The sequence below is a fragment of the Convolutriloba macropyga genome, chromosome 6 (assembly GCF_964194025.1).
Source record: "Convolutriloba macropyga chromosome 6, txConMacr16.3, whole genome shotgun sequence".
Classification (NCBI taxonomy): Eukaryota; Metazoa; Xenacoelomorpha; order Acoela; family Convolutidae; genus Convolutriloba; species Convolutriloba macropyga.
In genome coordinates, this window is record NC_134473.1 from 31,966,301 (window position 1) to 31,980,394 (window position 14,094).

General features: G+C 35.4%; 1 protein-coding gene across 1 annotated transcript in view; it reads right to left on the reverse strand.

The window, feature by feature from the left end:
* Window positions 1-14,094, reverse strand: part of LOC142341293 (anoctamin-7-like) — a 59,270-nt gene that overhangs the window by 10,791 nt on the left and 34,385 nt on the right. Inside the window, exon 4 of the mRNA XM_075392214.1 lies at window positions 358-576. Within this exon, the coding sequence (XP_075248329.1) occupies window positions 358-576 (219 nt within the window). The remainder of the gene's footprint in view (window positions 1-357; window positions 577-14,094) is intronic.

Here is a 14,094-nt window from a genome sequence, read left to right on the forward strand (position 1 = left end):
CGTTTTTTAATGAATTTTCACGCATCTATTAGAGTGAACTCTGAAGAATAAATCTTAAGTTAATAGCAAAGCTTCATTTATTGTTCAACAAGGTCAATCATTCTTTGCGCTTCCGCATTCAAATTCATTTATGATCAGTGCCCCCTTTCTTTGATTATGTTCAAATTCAACGTTCTTTGATCTTTTGGGTTTGCCCCGCCCATTTTACTGTGTTCATTTTAATTGCTCGGGTTCATTTCATCCAAAATCAGTTTCGATCAGATCATAGACATTACCCCCCCCCCCACATGTTGAACGCAAACGTAATACTCGTTAAGACTGAAAAAAGTTGTTGGAAAGATTTTGAGATTTTAAAACCCGGTGAAGCTTTCTTGTGAAACACAAAATTTCTTCTGACAAAATCCAGAAACTCCGGCCTCACAATTTTACTCTCTTCATTGGATGTGAACAGATCCCAATCGTACGAATAGGCATTCTGCTCTCTCTTCCAGAATTCCAGACACATCACGGCCCAAATTGAAATAAATAAGGCCATGGCTAATGTCAAAGGGTTGTCGAAAAGATGAGCAAATTTCACTGTCAATAAAACTTTGTCTTAGCAAGGGCACAAGAAGTCCCAAGTTCAGGTCCGATACCGGAATGACCTCTAATCACACCGTCCCAGTCTAAGATGACCTACGATCAGGTCGTTCTAGACAACATTGATCTCGGATCAAACCATGCCAGACCAAAAGAACCTCTGATGAAAATATCCCAGGCCAAAAATAGCCTCTGATCAAACCTTCCCAGACCGAAATGACCTCTGATGAAACCGTCCCAGGCTGGAAGAACCTCTGATCAAGCAGTCCCAGGCCAAAATGATTCCTGATGGAGCATCATATTACTTCTTATCAGACTATGCCAGACTGTAATTGACCTCTGACCAAGCAGTCAAAGACTAATGTGACCTCTGATTAGATCCATATGCGCTGGGAACCAACTCTGGTCAGACTCAGTTGCATTTGAATCTCGTTGCGATCAGACTATCTTGCGTTTTTATGCTACCAGAACTTGTAATTTAAAACAAAAACAAGAAGGCTCGGTAATGTGCGTACGCACATAATGTTCCGGCCCCGCTCATCCACATTCTTGACTTAATTGGCTACCAAATGACGAAGAGATCAAAAACATACATATCGTTCAATAAACAACCAATGGAATGCTAGACGGCCGATAATTTTTTTGATAATAGAACTACTAAAATAGATCATTAAAAAATCAAAAAACAAACAATATTTACGACCACAACTCGATGTCTATGATAAAAAAATTAAAACAAAATCAAACTCGCATCAGATAAAACCTAAACAAAACAGTTTAACATATTCTTCATTAGAAAAATATGGGAACGGGTCTCAATGCAACTGGTTAACAGGTCGACAAAAAAGAGAAAAAAATAGCAAAAAGGTGCAAACTTAAAAAATACGTTTGTATTTTTGAAAACAATTAACTTCACAGTTATTAATGTCATTAGATATCACCTGAAATCACTGAAATTTTCAAATACATCTCCATAGGAAGCAATTGAGACATGCCATAAACCAATCTTCAATTGCGCACAATTTCAAAGACAATGCCACTTACAATTATTGTAAAAACTAAAATAAAGACAAAAATCCTCTAAAATAAATGAATATATAAAAATCTCAAACTTTTTATGAAGTCTTGCAGTAAAAGTAGTAACAAAGCTGAGAAACAGAAGTTTGAAGCTAAAACCGTTAAAGGGGTTTAATTTATAACTCACTGGAAACGGGTGGTGACCTGTGTTTACAAAGACTCAGTTACAATTTGACCGAAAACCTATTTCAAAAAATTTCGAAGCTCAAAAACCCAAATATAATTTGAATACAAATTTTTCCAGAAGTCCTAACAGATTTAAGATTTCAACAAAAAGCGATGGATTAAGTTGCAACGCCCCAGGAAGCCAATTGAGCCTGTTAATAATGAGACCACGTCACGACCCCACCAAAAAAAAACAAACACATAACAAACAAACAAAGAAGCCAAAACTTCAAACAATTTTTGCGAAATCACACTATTCAAGGCACTATACCTATAGGATGTTACCTGTAAGAACTGTAAATTATCCCTCATCCTAACATCAACAAGTCTTCCCTAAAAAATTGTAGACACGGCAACAAAAAGAAACCCAAAAAATGAACAGTTTAGAAATCTCAAAAACTCGTTTTGAAAATAAATGGTCGAAGCAATCCGTCACAACGTATAACAAAGCGCCGTAAGGGTGGTTGAATCATCAAAGATAATTGAGAGTTCTAATTAGGTCTAGGTGAACTTATACGTCCTGGAGAAGTAACTGAGACTCATTGCTATCAGGTATATGACGTACAACAACAAAAGGAAAGACAAACATAGAAAAAACAGCAAAAAATCCACAAATTTTTGCAAGATAATTTGGTCTCAGCCCAAAAAGCATAAACTATTCAGTGAAAACAATTAACACATACAGATAAGCATTTTTTCAACACTGTACATTTTTCCTAATATGCCTTATTTCAATTAGATTTGTCAACATAAGATGATTCGAGAAGGAAACAAAATGGAACCATAAAATTGCAATTATAAACAGAAATAAATGAATAAAAAATATTTGAAAAAGCATAGCATCAAAACCAGGAAAAGATTAGTTGAATGTAAAACCATTTCCAACAAAAAATTTTTTACTCACACGAAATTGGCTTCTACCTGTTTTTATTGACGCCGCGCCCAAATTGAGAGAAATAAGATAAAATATTGGCAAAGTTCAACAAATCACCGATTTTTTTCTTTACAAATATATTCAAAGTCATAACAGACATTAGATAACAATTAAGAGAAAAGTCTAGGTTCATCTATATCTCCTAAAGAGCTAACTGCATCTTTGATTGAGGACACTAAGTCATTGGGCTACAAAAAGTATGACGAATGAAAGCAAAACTAAAGAAGTCTATAAAGTTTTTACGAAACCAATTGGTCAAAGCCATAAAAAACATGAGCTTAGCTCTCAAACCATGTTATAATTTCGTTGGACATCTTTTTTGTAAATAGTATATGTCATTAATTGAGCCCTGATTTGTGATTTTTGTCAGGAATTTACATAAAAGCATTTATATAGCGGAAAGGTTTTGGAAAAAAGGTCGCGCCCATTTAAATCCAATAAACTTTTTCTCATAAGGATCCACGGTGAGGTCAACATCGGCTCAGATATAGCTGCGCACCTAACAAAACCGTCAATTGTTCAAAGGATTACAAAATAGATCAGTTTTTAAACAAAACTTTTCAGTTTGTCAAAAAAAATAATGCTTTCTCTTGAATTATCGAGTTTAAATTTGCAAAAAACTTGCAGAATTTTGATCCAGAAAACTCTTAAAGCCATCGTGATTACAAATAGCTCTTTTCGGAGTTTAAGATGAATTCGACCGCAGTTTCAAAGTGTCTACTTTCAGAATATTTAAAGCAAGCGGGCTAAAAAAGCAAATGTGGTCCCATTTTTCTCGACAAAAAAGTCTGATTTTTAAAAAAATTTAGCTTAAATTCTAGCCAAAAAACTCTGATCGAACATCTGAGCAACTGTTCTCTATCTTTAGAGATAAAATCATTAACAGTACAGTTAGGCATTTTGACATGTTGTATCAAAAATGACAAAAAAATAGGTCAAAAATACTGAAGAGGTGAAACATACCCGGCAGATTGCCGGAAAATAGCCGCCGTTGATTCCAATAAGCATGATTGGGATTGAATGAATAGAAGATATCGAAAAAAGATTTTTGTACAAAAACATTTTTTCAGTCCAATTTATTTTGATGGCTTTTCGTCGTTAAACATACTTCTGTTTCTTAGAGAGAGGCTACAGGGGCTACTATCAATACTAATAAGCAAAAGAGATGGTAACTAAGACTTATAGGAACGACGTTCAAATAGCGGGCATCTAAAATTGGGCTTTATGGGTTTATCCCGTTTCTATTTGACTTCAATTTAATTCTGACTCTGTTCATTTTGAATTGTTTTGCTGAGCAACTGATGGTAATATTCACTTTTAGCAAAATGAGAGAAGACAGAAACTAGCCTAGAGAAGTCAAAAAGATTTCACGCAAAATGCTGAAAGAGCGGCAAATGGTAAAGCGAAAAAAAGTTCGACGAAGTAAAAAAAAAAACAAAGCAGGACTATTCCTGACGTACAATTCAAAGAATTTTCCTTGATTAAAGAATCGACTATGAGTGAATTGAGAAAACCATTTTTAAAAAAATCAGATAAAAAAATAAGAAAAAAAAACAGAAAATCAATTTCAAAATACCGCATATGAACAAAAAAACCACTAGCGAGAAATTAAAATTTAATTCAAACAAAAAAATTAGGCCTAGAATGAGCTGTGAATGGGTTGGGAAAACCATTTAAAAAAAGCCGATCCAAAAAATCGAAAAAACAGTAAAAATCAGAGTGAAATTATCGCATGTGAACAAAAAAACCACTACCGAGAAACCGAATTTTTGTTCAAACACCGTTTTCTCACTCTACGTTAAAATTAGAGCGAAAAAAATCACGCCGCAAAACCACTCGCTTTTTCGCTCCATTTCCTGTTTCGGCGCAACAAAAATCAGTACTCCAATTTGACTTCAAAAATCATGAAAATGTGTGAACAGATCTTAAATCTTAATGTGTGCGGTCCGATATGTTTGAACGCGAGTCAGTTAGGCCTGTTTTTTTGTTGTTGAAATTAAAGTAGGCTGGAGGAATTTCCCGGTCCCTTCGCAAATCCCCATACCCCAGAGACTGCTGGAAAATAGCGGCAATTGATAACAGTGAAGTAATTGGGATTGAAACAAAAATAGAAATGATTGGTTTAAAAAATATATCAGACGTGTCTGCTAGACTGAATTTTGATTTTATGCATACTCTTGCATCTTAATGAAAAAAGACTAAGATTGTTATCAACGCCAACCAATAAAAAAGAAAACATAGCAGACTAACATCGGGCAAATCGCTCTCAAACGACCGGCGGGCGGTGGGATTTGTCAGCAGCTAGCCACAGTTTAGTGAGGATAGCTTTAGTTTAATTGAAGGGGCATGAGGTGAGCGCTACGGGAGGAGGAGGGGGCGTTGATGGGGGCTACACTGTTTTTGTGAGGGGAGGTGTTGGGGGCAACTGTGAGAGGGAGCTCTTTGGCTGCACGGGGCCCTTACGGCCTGAACGATGAGCACAAGTGGGGATTGGGGGTGATGTGAGGGGGGTTGATGTGTATGTGCGGGGGGAGTGTATGGGGCAGGGTAGTTGTGGGTAGAGGGTGCTGGGGTCAGCCTGTAAGAACCACCACTCTCACCATAAGTATAAGTCTACAAAACCGTTTCTCTGAATTGCATAGTTGGAAACTAGTGAGCTGAAAGTCTCTAAAAGAACTTAATGCCCACTGGGCGTCACCTGTTTATTCTTTTTAGGGCGAAATTTAAATTGGTCAGACAAACATTGGTCAAAATTGTATAAAAAATCAACAGGACTAATATAGTTGCTACAAACTTCGTTTGAGAGCAACTAAAAAAATACCTTGAAATGGAAAGAGAATGCACTTAAAACCTCGAAAAAGGAAAAATTAGATGATGTAATACAGATATTTGCTTCCCGTTATAAGAAATATAGAAGCTCAATAATAGCCGACTGAAAAAACGACGGTGGCTAATAATAATCGTTACAAACTTCGTTTAGAAGCAATTGAATCAAATTGCAGAGAAACAGTAAAAATAAACAAATGACTCTGAAAGGCTCTCTATAATGACTAGGGGGACTCTAATACAGACTTATTTAATGGGGACAGGGCATGGCTTGATGGTAAAACCAGCGGGGGGAGGAGGAAAAATCACTAAAGGCCTTAAAATGATCTTAAATATTAAGCAACAAAATTTACACGTCTTCGTATGTCTTTTGGTGATAAATTATTGCCAATTAAGTTCAACTCTTTCAAAATGTGAAAGAGTGAAACATTCAGATCACGCACATCTCGAATAGTAAAGTGCGTAAAAATGCACCCAAAAATGAAAATGACGGAGCAAAACTTTTGCATCACAACCAAACACAATTTTTATGATTGATTTATATCGTTACCTCACATTATAATGTTTAAAAAATTTAAGTGTGAAATTTAGTTCCAGCCAAAAATTTACATAGCAGTCAGATTCCAAGAACAGCTGCAGAATAGACTTGCGTGACGTATAATAGACATGAAAAAATGGCTAATCTAATTTGACAAAATAGTTTTCGCTCCTCGAGAAACTATGTAAAAACATATTGAGTGCTAAATTGAAAATCTTGTTGAAATTCTTGCGCTGAACCCTTTTTATTTGGAAACTTCTTTATTGTACATCTGAATTCCTTCGACCATAAAACAAATCAGTTTACACCTTAGGTTTTAAAGTGCAAAGTCTCTTTATTGAATGAGGTAAATCACGCATTATTAAAATTTAGTCACGAAAACGACGGACCTAAAATTTGTTACTTGAGAGAAAGCGAGAAATGACATCACATTCAAACGCTCTCAGTGAGAAGAAACAAATCAGAAAATTTGTTTGACTATTTCGGCTTAGGCGTGTGAACAATTATAGAAAAGAGAACGCCAGATGACGAAAACGACGAACACCACCGACAATATAGATACACTCAGCATACAGCTTTGCAGCTATAATAAACATAGCAGTCCAACTTCGCGCAAACTATTGGCAACCGTTTTACTTTGTCAGCAGCTGTAGTTTAGGGAAGCACACTCGGGGTGCAGGGGGGTCGCGCTGGGTTACGGTGGAACGTTTTTTCAGTGGCTGAAAACTGGGAGTGAAGCGGGGGCTAACGCGCTTTGAGGGGGTGAAGGGGGTTGGGCGTGAAGTGGGTGGAGGGGGGTCAAACTGCAAGAACTGCTCTTCACACCAAAAACATATGTTATAAGTTTTGCTGAAACGCATTCTTAAGCGATTTAAGCGAGAACTTAATGCCTTCCAGGCTTTAACTGTTTATACCATTTTTGAGGACAAAAAATAAAATGGTCAGACGAAAAATCGCATAGAAAAGATCACAGTTTATTTCGGAGACCTTATGCAATTAAGAACTAAATTCAGACTTTCCCGGGTTGACTTTTCTAGGGAACCGTATCCAAGACAAGAACCATATAAGTAGTATATCGTAAGCAGACCTGGGGGTGGGGGGGGGGGGGTAAAAGGACGTACCTATGTATAAAGATTACGTATAGCCTATTTTCATCAATTTTCCACAGACGTACCTAAAAAAGAGAGTGGTACAATAGACCTGTCATCTTATCGTAATTACCCGGGGTAATTATCTTAATTACCCCAGGGAAATGCATCCACTCTAATGCACTTCAGCTAATCTTATCTACCTAACCTTTTTTTTCAAAGAAATAATATTTTTATCGGATAGATCCAGCAGGTGCACAAGCTTTATGAATAAAAATTTATAATTTGACATTTTCTTTTCTTTCCATTTGTTAGTTTTCGAAAAAAAAAAACAGTTTTCTTTTTTTTGGTAATTTTGTGTTTAAATTTAAAAAAATTGTTTTTTTTTGATAAAAATGTTAATTTACTTTAAACAATTTTGATTGAAAAATGTCGTTTTTTACATAAGGTTTCTGATGAAAATTGCATAATTTGATATTTTCTTTTTTTCCATTTGTTAATTTTCGAAAAAAATAGTTTTCATTTTTTTTTTTTGAATTTTTGAGTTTAATTTTAAAAAATATTTTTTTTAAAAAAAACGTTAATTTACTTAAATTTTTTTTTGAAAATGTCGTTTTTTACATAAGGTTTGTAACAAAAAATGCAGATGTTTTTTATGTTTTTTATTTTTCTATTTTTCCACTTTTCAGTTCTTGAAGTTTTTTTTTATGTAAATTTTTTTACTTTTGAAAAAGAAATCGTTTTTCTTAAAACAAATTTCCTTCAAAAATGTCATTTTTTACATAAGGTTTTTAACAAAAAATGCAGATTTTGATGTTTTTTACTTTTCTATCATTCCAGTTTTCAATTTTTGAAGTTTTTTATGTAAAAGTTTTATATTTATTTTTCTAAAAAAAATGTTTTACTGTAATGAATTTTTTTTTCATAAGGTTCTTTTACTATTTCAAAAATCGAAATTCTAAATTTTTTTATCCAATCATATCATTTGTATAAATTATTTTGAAATGAGTTAAGATCGAGAAACTCTGATCATTTTGTGTTTTGTCTCATTGGAACATCAGTGGTCTAAAAAAATGCAAAATACTCCAATACTTCCTTGACTTCCTTCAACATCTTTTCTGTCGACACTTTATTCTGATTTAGATTTCGCTCCCAACAAAGAGGAATCGAAATTTAAAACAACAGTAACCGATAACAACATCGAATTATCCTTTGAGGTGGATTGCACAAGAGTAACAATAAAAACACAGACTACTAGCTTAACACTTCCGAAAGATTTGTGGAGAACTTTAGAGGCTGCTAGACATCATAACCTCCACTTAGCAGAAAAAAAGTCAACAATTCAGTACTTTCTCTCCCCACTTATTTCCAAGCCATTGAGAGAATTCGAAAAGAACAAGAATTTCATCCACTGAAAGACTGCAAAGGTATTTTGTTCCCGTACTCTCGTGACATAAATCACTACGGTATATGGTGGGTAGAAGACATGTTCTCCAAACATGCCGATACAATTTCTACAAAATCAGAAACCTTCGATCCTCCCAATTTCCAAGATCTTATTCTTCCTCCTATCCAAGAAAATGACAATGATGAAAACCACTCACTTCATCAAAAAGTTCCTTTCTCGAACTTTATATGCTCTCCAATATAAGTCTTAACAGTTGCTTGTATTTTTTCCTAAATTCTCCCTCACGTGACAAAATTTGTCACGTCACGTGATGTTTCTAAAAATAGAAATGACTATTACGTCATGATGAACACTCAAATCTCATTGGTTACGACTGCTTTTACATGATCTCATTGGTTACGAAGTCGCAATATATCTCGTTTTTACTAAAATTTCATTGGTTCGATTTATGAAGCCCTTTCTTGAAGATAATTCATTCAATTGTTGCTTTTTGTTTTCAATATTCAGTTACCTTATTTATTCAATTCTTCCTTTCTTGCTTTAAAAACTCATCTTTTACTTAATTCACACGCCACAGATGGATCAAAGTTCAGTCTCAGCTGACAGCAAAAACCCTACGCCTTTCCCTTCCGCAAACAAAACCATAAAGGAAAACCAGTTATTCCTTCTTCCCAGTTTGATTATCATAATGAAAGCATATATTCTTTGTTTACCGATACCAACGTGAAAGTTGAGGACACTGTTTGCAAACCAAATGACGATCGCCAAGGAAACAACAACCTTTGGTGTTTCCAAGAATACAGCAACCGGAAATTTCAAATCAGCATCCCAGATGAGACTATCAACACAAGCTCGAATTGGACCCACTTGAAAGTCTTTCGCGAAAATGTTGAAGGTGAATTTGTTCTACATCAGTTTCTGATGCTGTCGGTCTTGGAATTGAAAATTTTCATTCAAAAATTACCCGAGATGTTAAAAGAAGCACTACAATTTGAACCCACAGAAGTTACTGCAAAGTTGATGATTGACGAAACTTTGTTCCAGCCAACTGATGTGGAGGAAAAAGCAAAATTCGATGTGTTCTGGGAATTGAGTCAGACTGCTAGGCGAGAAGTATGTGTGACCAGAACATTTTACCAAGATGATCCGAATCGATGTTATTTTACCATCAAGCTGTTCACACGAGGGACTGAAAAGGACAGTTTTAGAAGGAAATGCTTCCTTTCTGTCAGAATTGGGGAGTTGCAGAAATTACATCGAATAAGCTATGAAATTATTTCAGTGCTGAACAAAATCAAAAACCTGACAAAATTGCAAAGTGCATAGAAGTAATTGTAAACTTTTATAATGTATGTGATGTCTTTATTTATTCACTTTTTGAATTAAATTCCTTCAGAACAGTTGCTTGATTTGAATATTGAGGAAATTGTAGAGTTCGAAAAAAAAATCAGTCAACATTTTGTTGGAAATACAAAAAGAAAAAATTATTTATTGGCTGTCTGTCGAAGTTTTGACAAAAATGCAGACCTAGAAAAAATTAACAGAGAAGTTCCCTTTGGAGGACTAATAGGGGTTGGCGATTCAAAGTTAGAAAAACTTTTGAATTGGTCGAAATTTTTTCGTTTACATGCCACATTTCATGATGCAACGGGATACCTGAAAACAAATCTAAATATTAGTCCTGGGTACGGTTACATGGTTCCATTCCTTAATTCAAAATTTAACTTTGTTTCTTGGGACATATAACAGGTCTAGCATTTTGTTGTTTTCTGAAATTGTCACCACGATTCCATTCAATCAAAGTGTGAATCATTTTTTCCTAAACACGAACAAAAATCAGTTGCACTCTAATGACAGATCATAACAACCACGCAGCTGACTTTATTTTCGATAATAACAATCAGGAGCGACCGCCTTGGAAAATTTGTGGACGCACTTGCTCTCGAACAGCTTTTTTGTCAATATTCCAGTGCTTAGTTGTACTAATACTTCTTCTTTTTTCAATTATCAACCTTATTTCTGCCAGAACTTGTGACGAACGAACAGTTTGGACAGCTATTCTTTCAAGTGCTGTTGGTTACATACTTCCTAATCCCAGAGCATAAAATGAACAAGATTATATCAACAAAGGAACGCATTCTGATGTATCTTGTTGGTCCTTCCGGATCTGGGAAAACTGTTTTCATTAATGATATGCTACAAATGAAAACTCTTCAACCCTCGTTTGATCGAATTTTGTACTTTTATAAGCACTTTCAGACAATTTACGATACAATGATGCAATCAATTGCAGGCATAGAATTCATTCATGATGTTGACTTTGAATTAATTGAGAACTTACCAGCTGACGGCACAAAATTTTTACTTATATTCGATGACTCATTAGAAACTTTTTCCAAGTCGGAAAAATTCAACGAAATTGCGACAGCCGACAGACATCGAAATTTAAATTGTGTTTATATCAAACATAATCTCTTCCACAAAAATAAAACTGGACGTGATGCCGCGCTTCAGACTACTCACATTGTTTTGTTCAAATCACCCAGAGATGTGCAGCAAATTGATATATTGGGAAGACAACTGGGTCTGGGAAGACAACTAAAACAATGGTATGAAGACGCTACACAAGAACCATATGGGCATCTTATGATTGACTTGAGACCATCTACACCTGATTTGTTAAGATATTGTTCAAATGTAACTTCATTTCCTTCAGAATTCTTCGTACCGAACAGTCGTGCTCGTATTAGTGATAATAATGATAAACGCACAGAATTATTATACTCTGAAGCTCTTTTGGAATCTCAACAAGAAATTTCAACCAACTTTCCTTCTACATTGTCCTAAGGAATTTATCAGATTTCTCTGTGAGTGTATTGTAAACTTGATTAAAGGAAACCTCACAGGATTAAGAAGAAATCAGTTCACTCGCTTCCAAAAACAACTTTGAAAGCTCACATCAAAATTAACAACCCTAAGTTCCAGAAGACTTATATTGGGCTCAAAAGCTGGAATAACAATATTAAGTTACATATACCAACCTTGTATGAACAAATTTTAAACTTTCTTCAATGAGTGAGGTCAAAAGTTTGTTCTTGTTCCAAAAGAACTGTGGGAGACCAAAAAAACCATCGGAACCCTACAGCGAGATCTATAAAAAAGAAGAAACAGTTTTCCCAGTTATCAAAAAAGTGAAAGAAGAACGTTCCGAAGAAGCCAATCGTCCACCTAAAGAACTTAAGACAGACCTGGAATTTCACTATAAGAACTATCCTGAGACATTGAAAACTTCGAAAGAGATATACGAAAGAAAACGGTTGAAAATTTCACTTTCCAATACAATTATTGTCGACAACGTTGACACAGGAGTTGACATAAAAACATTCCTTCATTCAATAAAATTGAAGAACGCTCCAGTTGATCCAAACTATTTCCTTATTCTTAAAGTTCTAAATCTGAGACCACATCTGGTTAAAAACAACATTTTTAGGTTACAATATGGCTCAGACTAGTTCAATTACAGTTTCAAATAGAATCAAATTGCAGAACTTGTATAACGAGAGGGGACCAGCAGCTTTCGGTTCTATCAACAACCTAACAAAAGCAAGTGGAATCGGTCGTGAGAGAGTAACAGAATTTTTACAGTCAAAAGACTCTTATACGAAGTACAAAGGAATCAGACAAAAATTTCCCCGGCTAAATGCGCATGCTCGCTATATTGATTAGATTTGGTGCTTGGATCTTGCGCAAATGGATAAACTATCACGATGGAATCGAGGTATCAACTTTTTACTCGTTACTGTAGATGTTTTTCTCGATACCTGCGAGTAGAACCATTACGGAGAAAAGGAGCAGAGGCCGTGAAAGCAGTTTTTATCAAAATGTGTTCAAAGAAGAGCGAGCTCAATTTCCCAAAAAAATTATGGCTAGATCAGGGAAAAGAGTTTTTTGGAGATATGGCCAATTTCTGCGAGGACGTGGGAATCAAATATTATCACACTTATAGTGAAACGAAAGTAGCTTTTGGCGAGAGAGCTATACGAACCCTGAAAAGTTTAATTTGACTTTACCTGGAAGAAAACGACACATTATCCTATATCAAGGAACTGCAAATGTTTGTTGACGTCATTAACTCGAAAATCAATCGGGATATTGGGTTGGCGCCCAAAGATGTAGTGAATGCTGACTTTTTGGCTGTCATGTACAAGCGAATGAAGCTACGAAAAAATACAAAGCCCAAGTTTCAAGTAGTAGATAAAGTTAGGTTGGCATTAGCAGAGGGCAAATCTCCGAAAGGATATAAACCTCACTATACACATGAAATTTTCCTAGTTCGAAAAATAAACACTTTAGCCCCCTTCCCGACCTAGTTCTTTGTTGATCAGAAAGGTGAAAACATTGATAGAATCTTTTATGAACAAGAAATGTCAAAAGTTGCATAATCATTTTTCAATTAGTCGCGCTAGAAAATGGACGGTTACAATCTACCTTATTTTAAAGGAGTTCCTCGAAAGAGAGGGCGTGGCTTTGGAGCCTTGGCTAGAACAGTCGCTAGGACAACTCTTCCCATTCTCAAGAAATACGTTTTATCTGCAGCAAAAAAAAATTGGACGAGATGTAATCGAGTCAGCAATTCCCGAAATTGGTGGTGTTTTATCAGGACAGACTTCAATTAAAAAAGCAGTAAAGAAAGCTGCAAAACCAACAATACGGAAACAAGTAGGTGGAGGTATTAAAGAGAGGAAAAACACTAGACAAAGTATTACTCGACAAAAAATTTGGAAAGACTTTCTGAAGAACCTTGACTAATCATTTTCCCAAACAAACGTCACACAGAACAGTCAAACATCATGAATTCGTTTTATATAGAACTTGTATCCAACGCTTCCTCTCAAGTTTATCCTCAAAATGCAATGGCTTCGTTCACTAATTTTCTTCCAGACAAAATTGAACTGGATGGTTCTTGGGAAGTAGCATTAGTCGAAGTATCATATCCCGGTATATGTTATAACATTGAAGGAGGATTGATGACATTTCACTATGATGAGAAATTTAAGCATGTATTCGCTATTCCACCAGCGGTTTTTAACTCTATGGACGGATTTGCGAAGAGTCTTACAGATATACCCAAAAAAGCACGACATCCCAAAAACTTAGATCCTCAATTTTCTATCAACATCGACAAAAAAAGTCCAAGATTAACTTTTTGCAACAGAGGATCTCAAAATGTATCCTTCAGCAAAAGTTTGGCTGCTAACTTGGGCGTTGAAGCTGACAAACCTGTTATGCCTGATTCGAAAGGATCATACAACACCAAGTCCTTGGCAACGGCAGATCTCCCTTTTGATATTACTGGAAAACATACAATTTTACTCTACTTGGATATAGTTGAACCCAATTCAGTCGGTGATGTGAAATGTCCTCTTCTACGCTCCTTCCCATTCAAACATCGAGATAACGATGAGATTTTTAAGACATC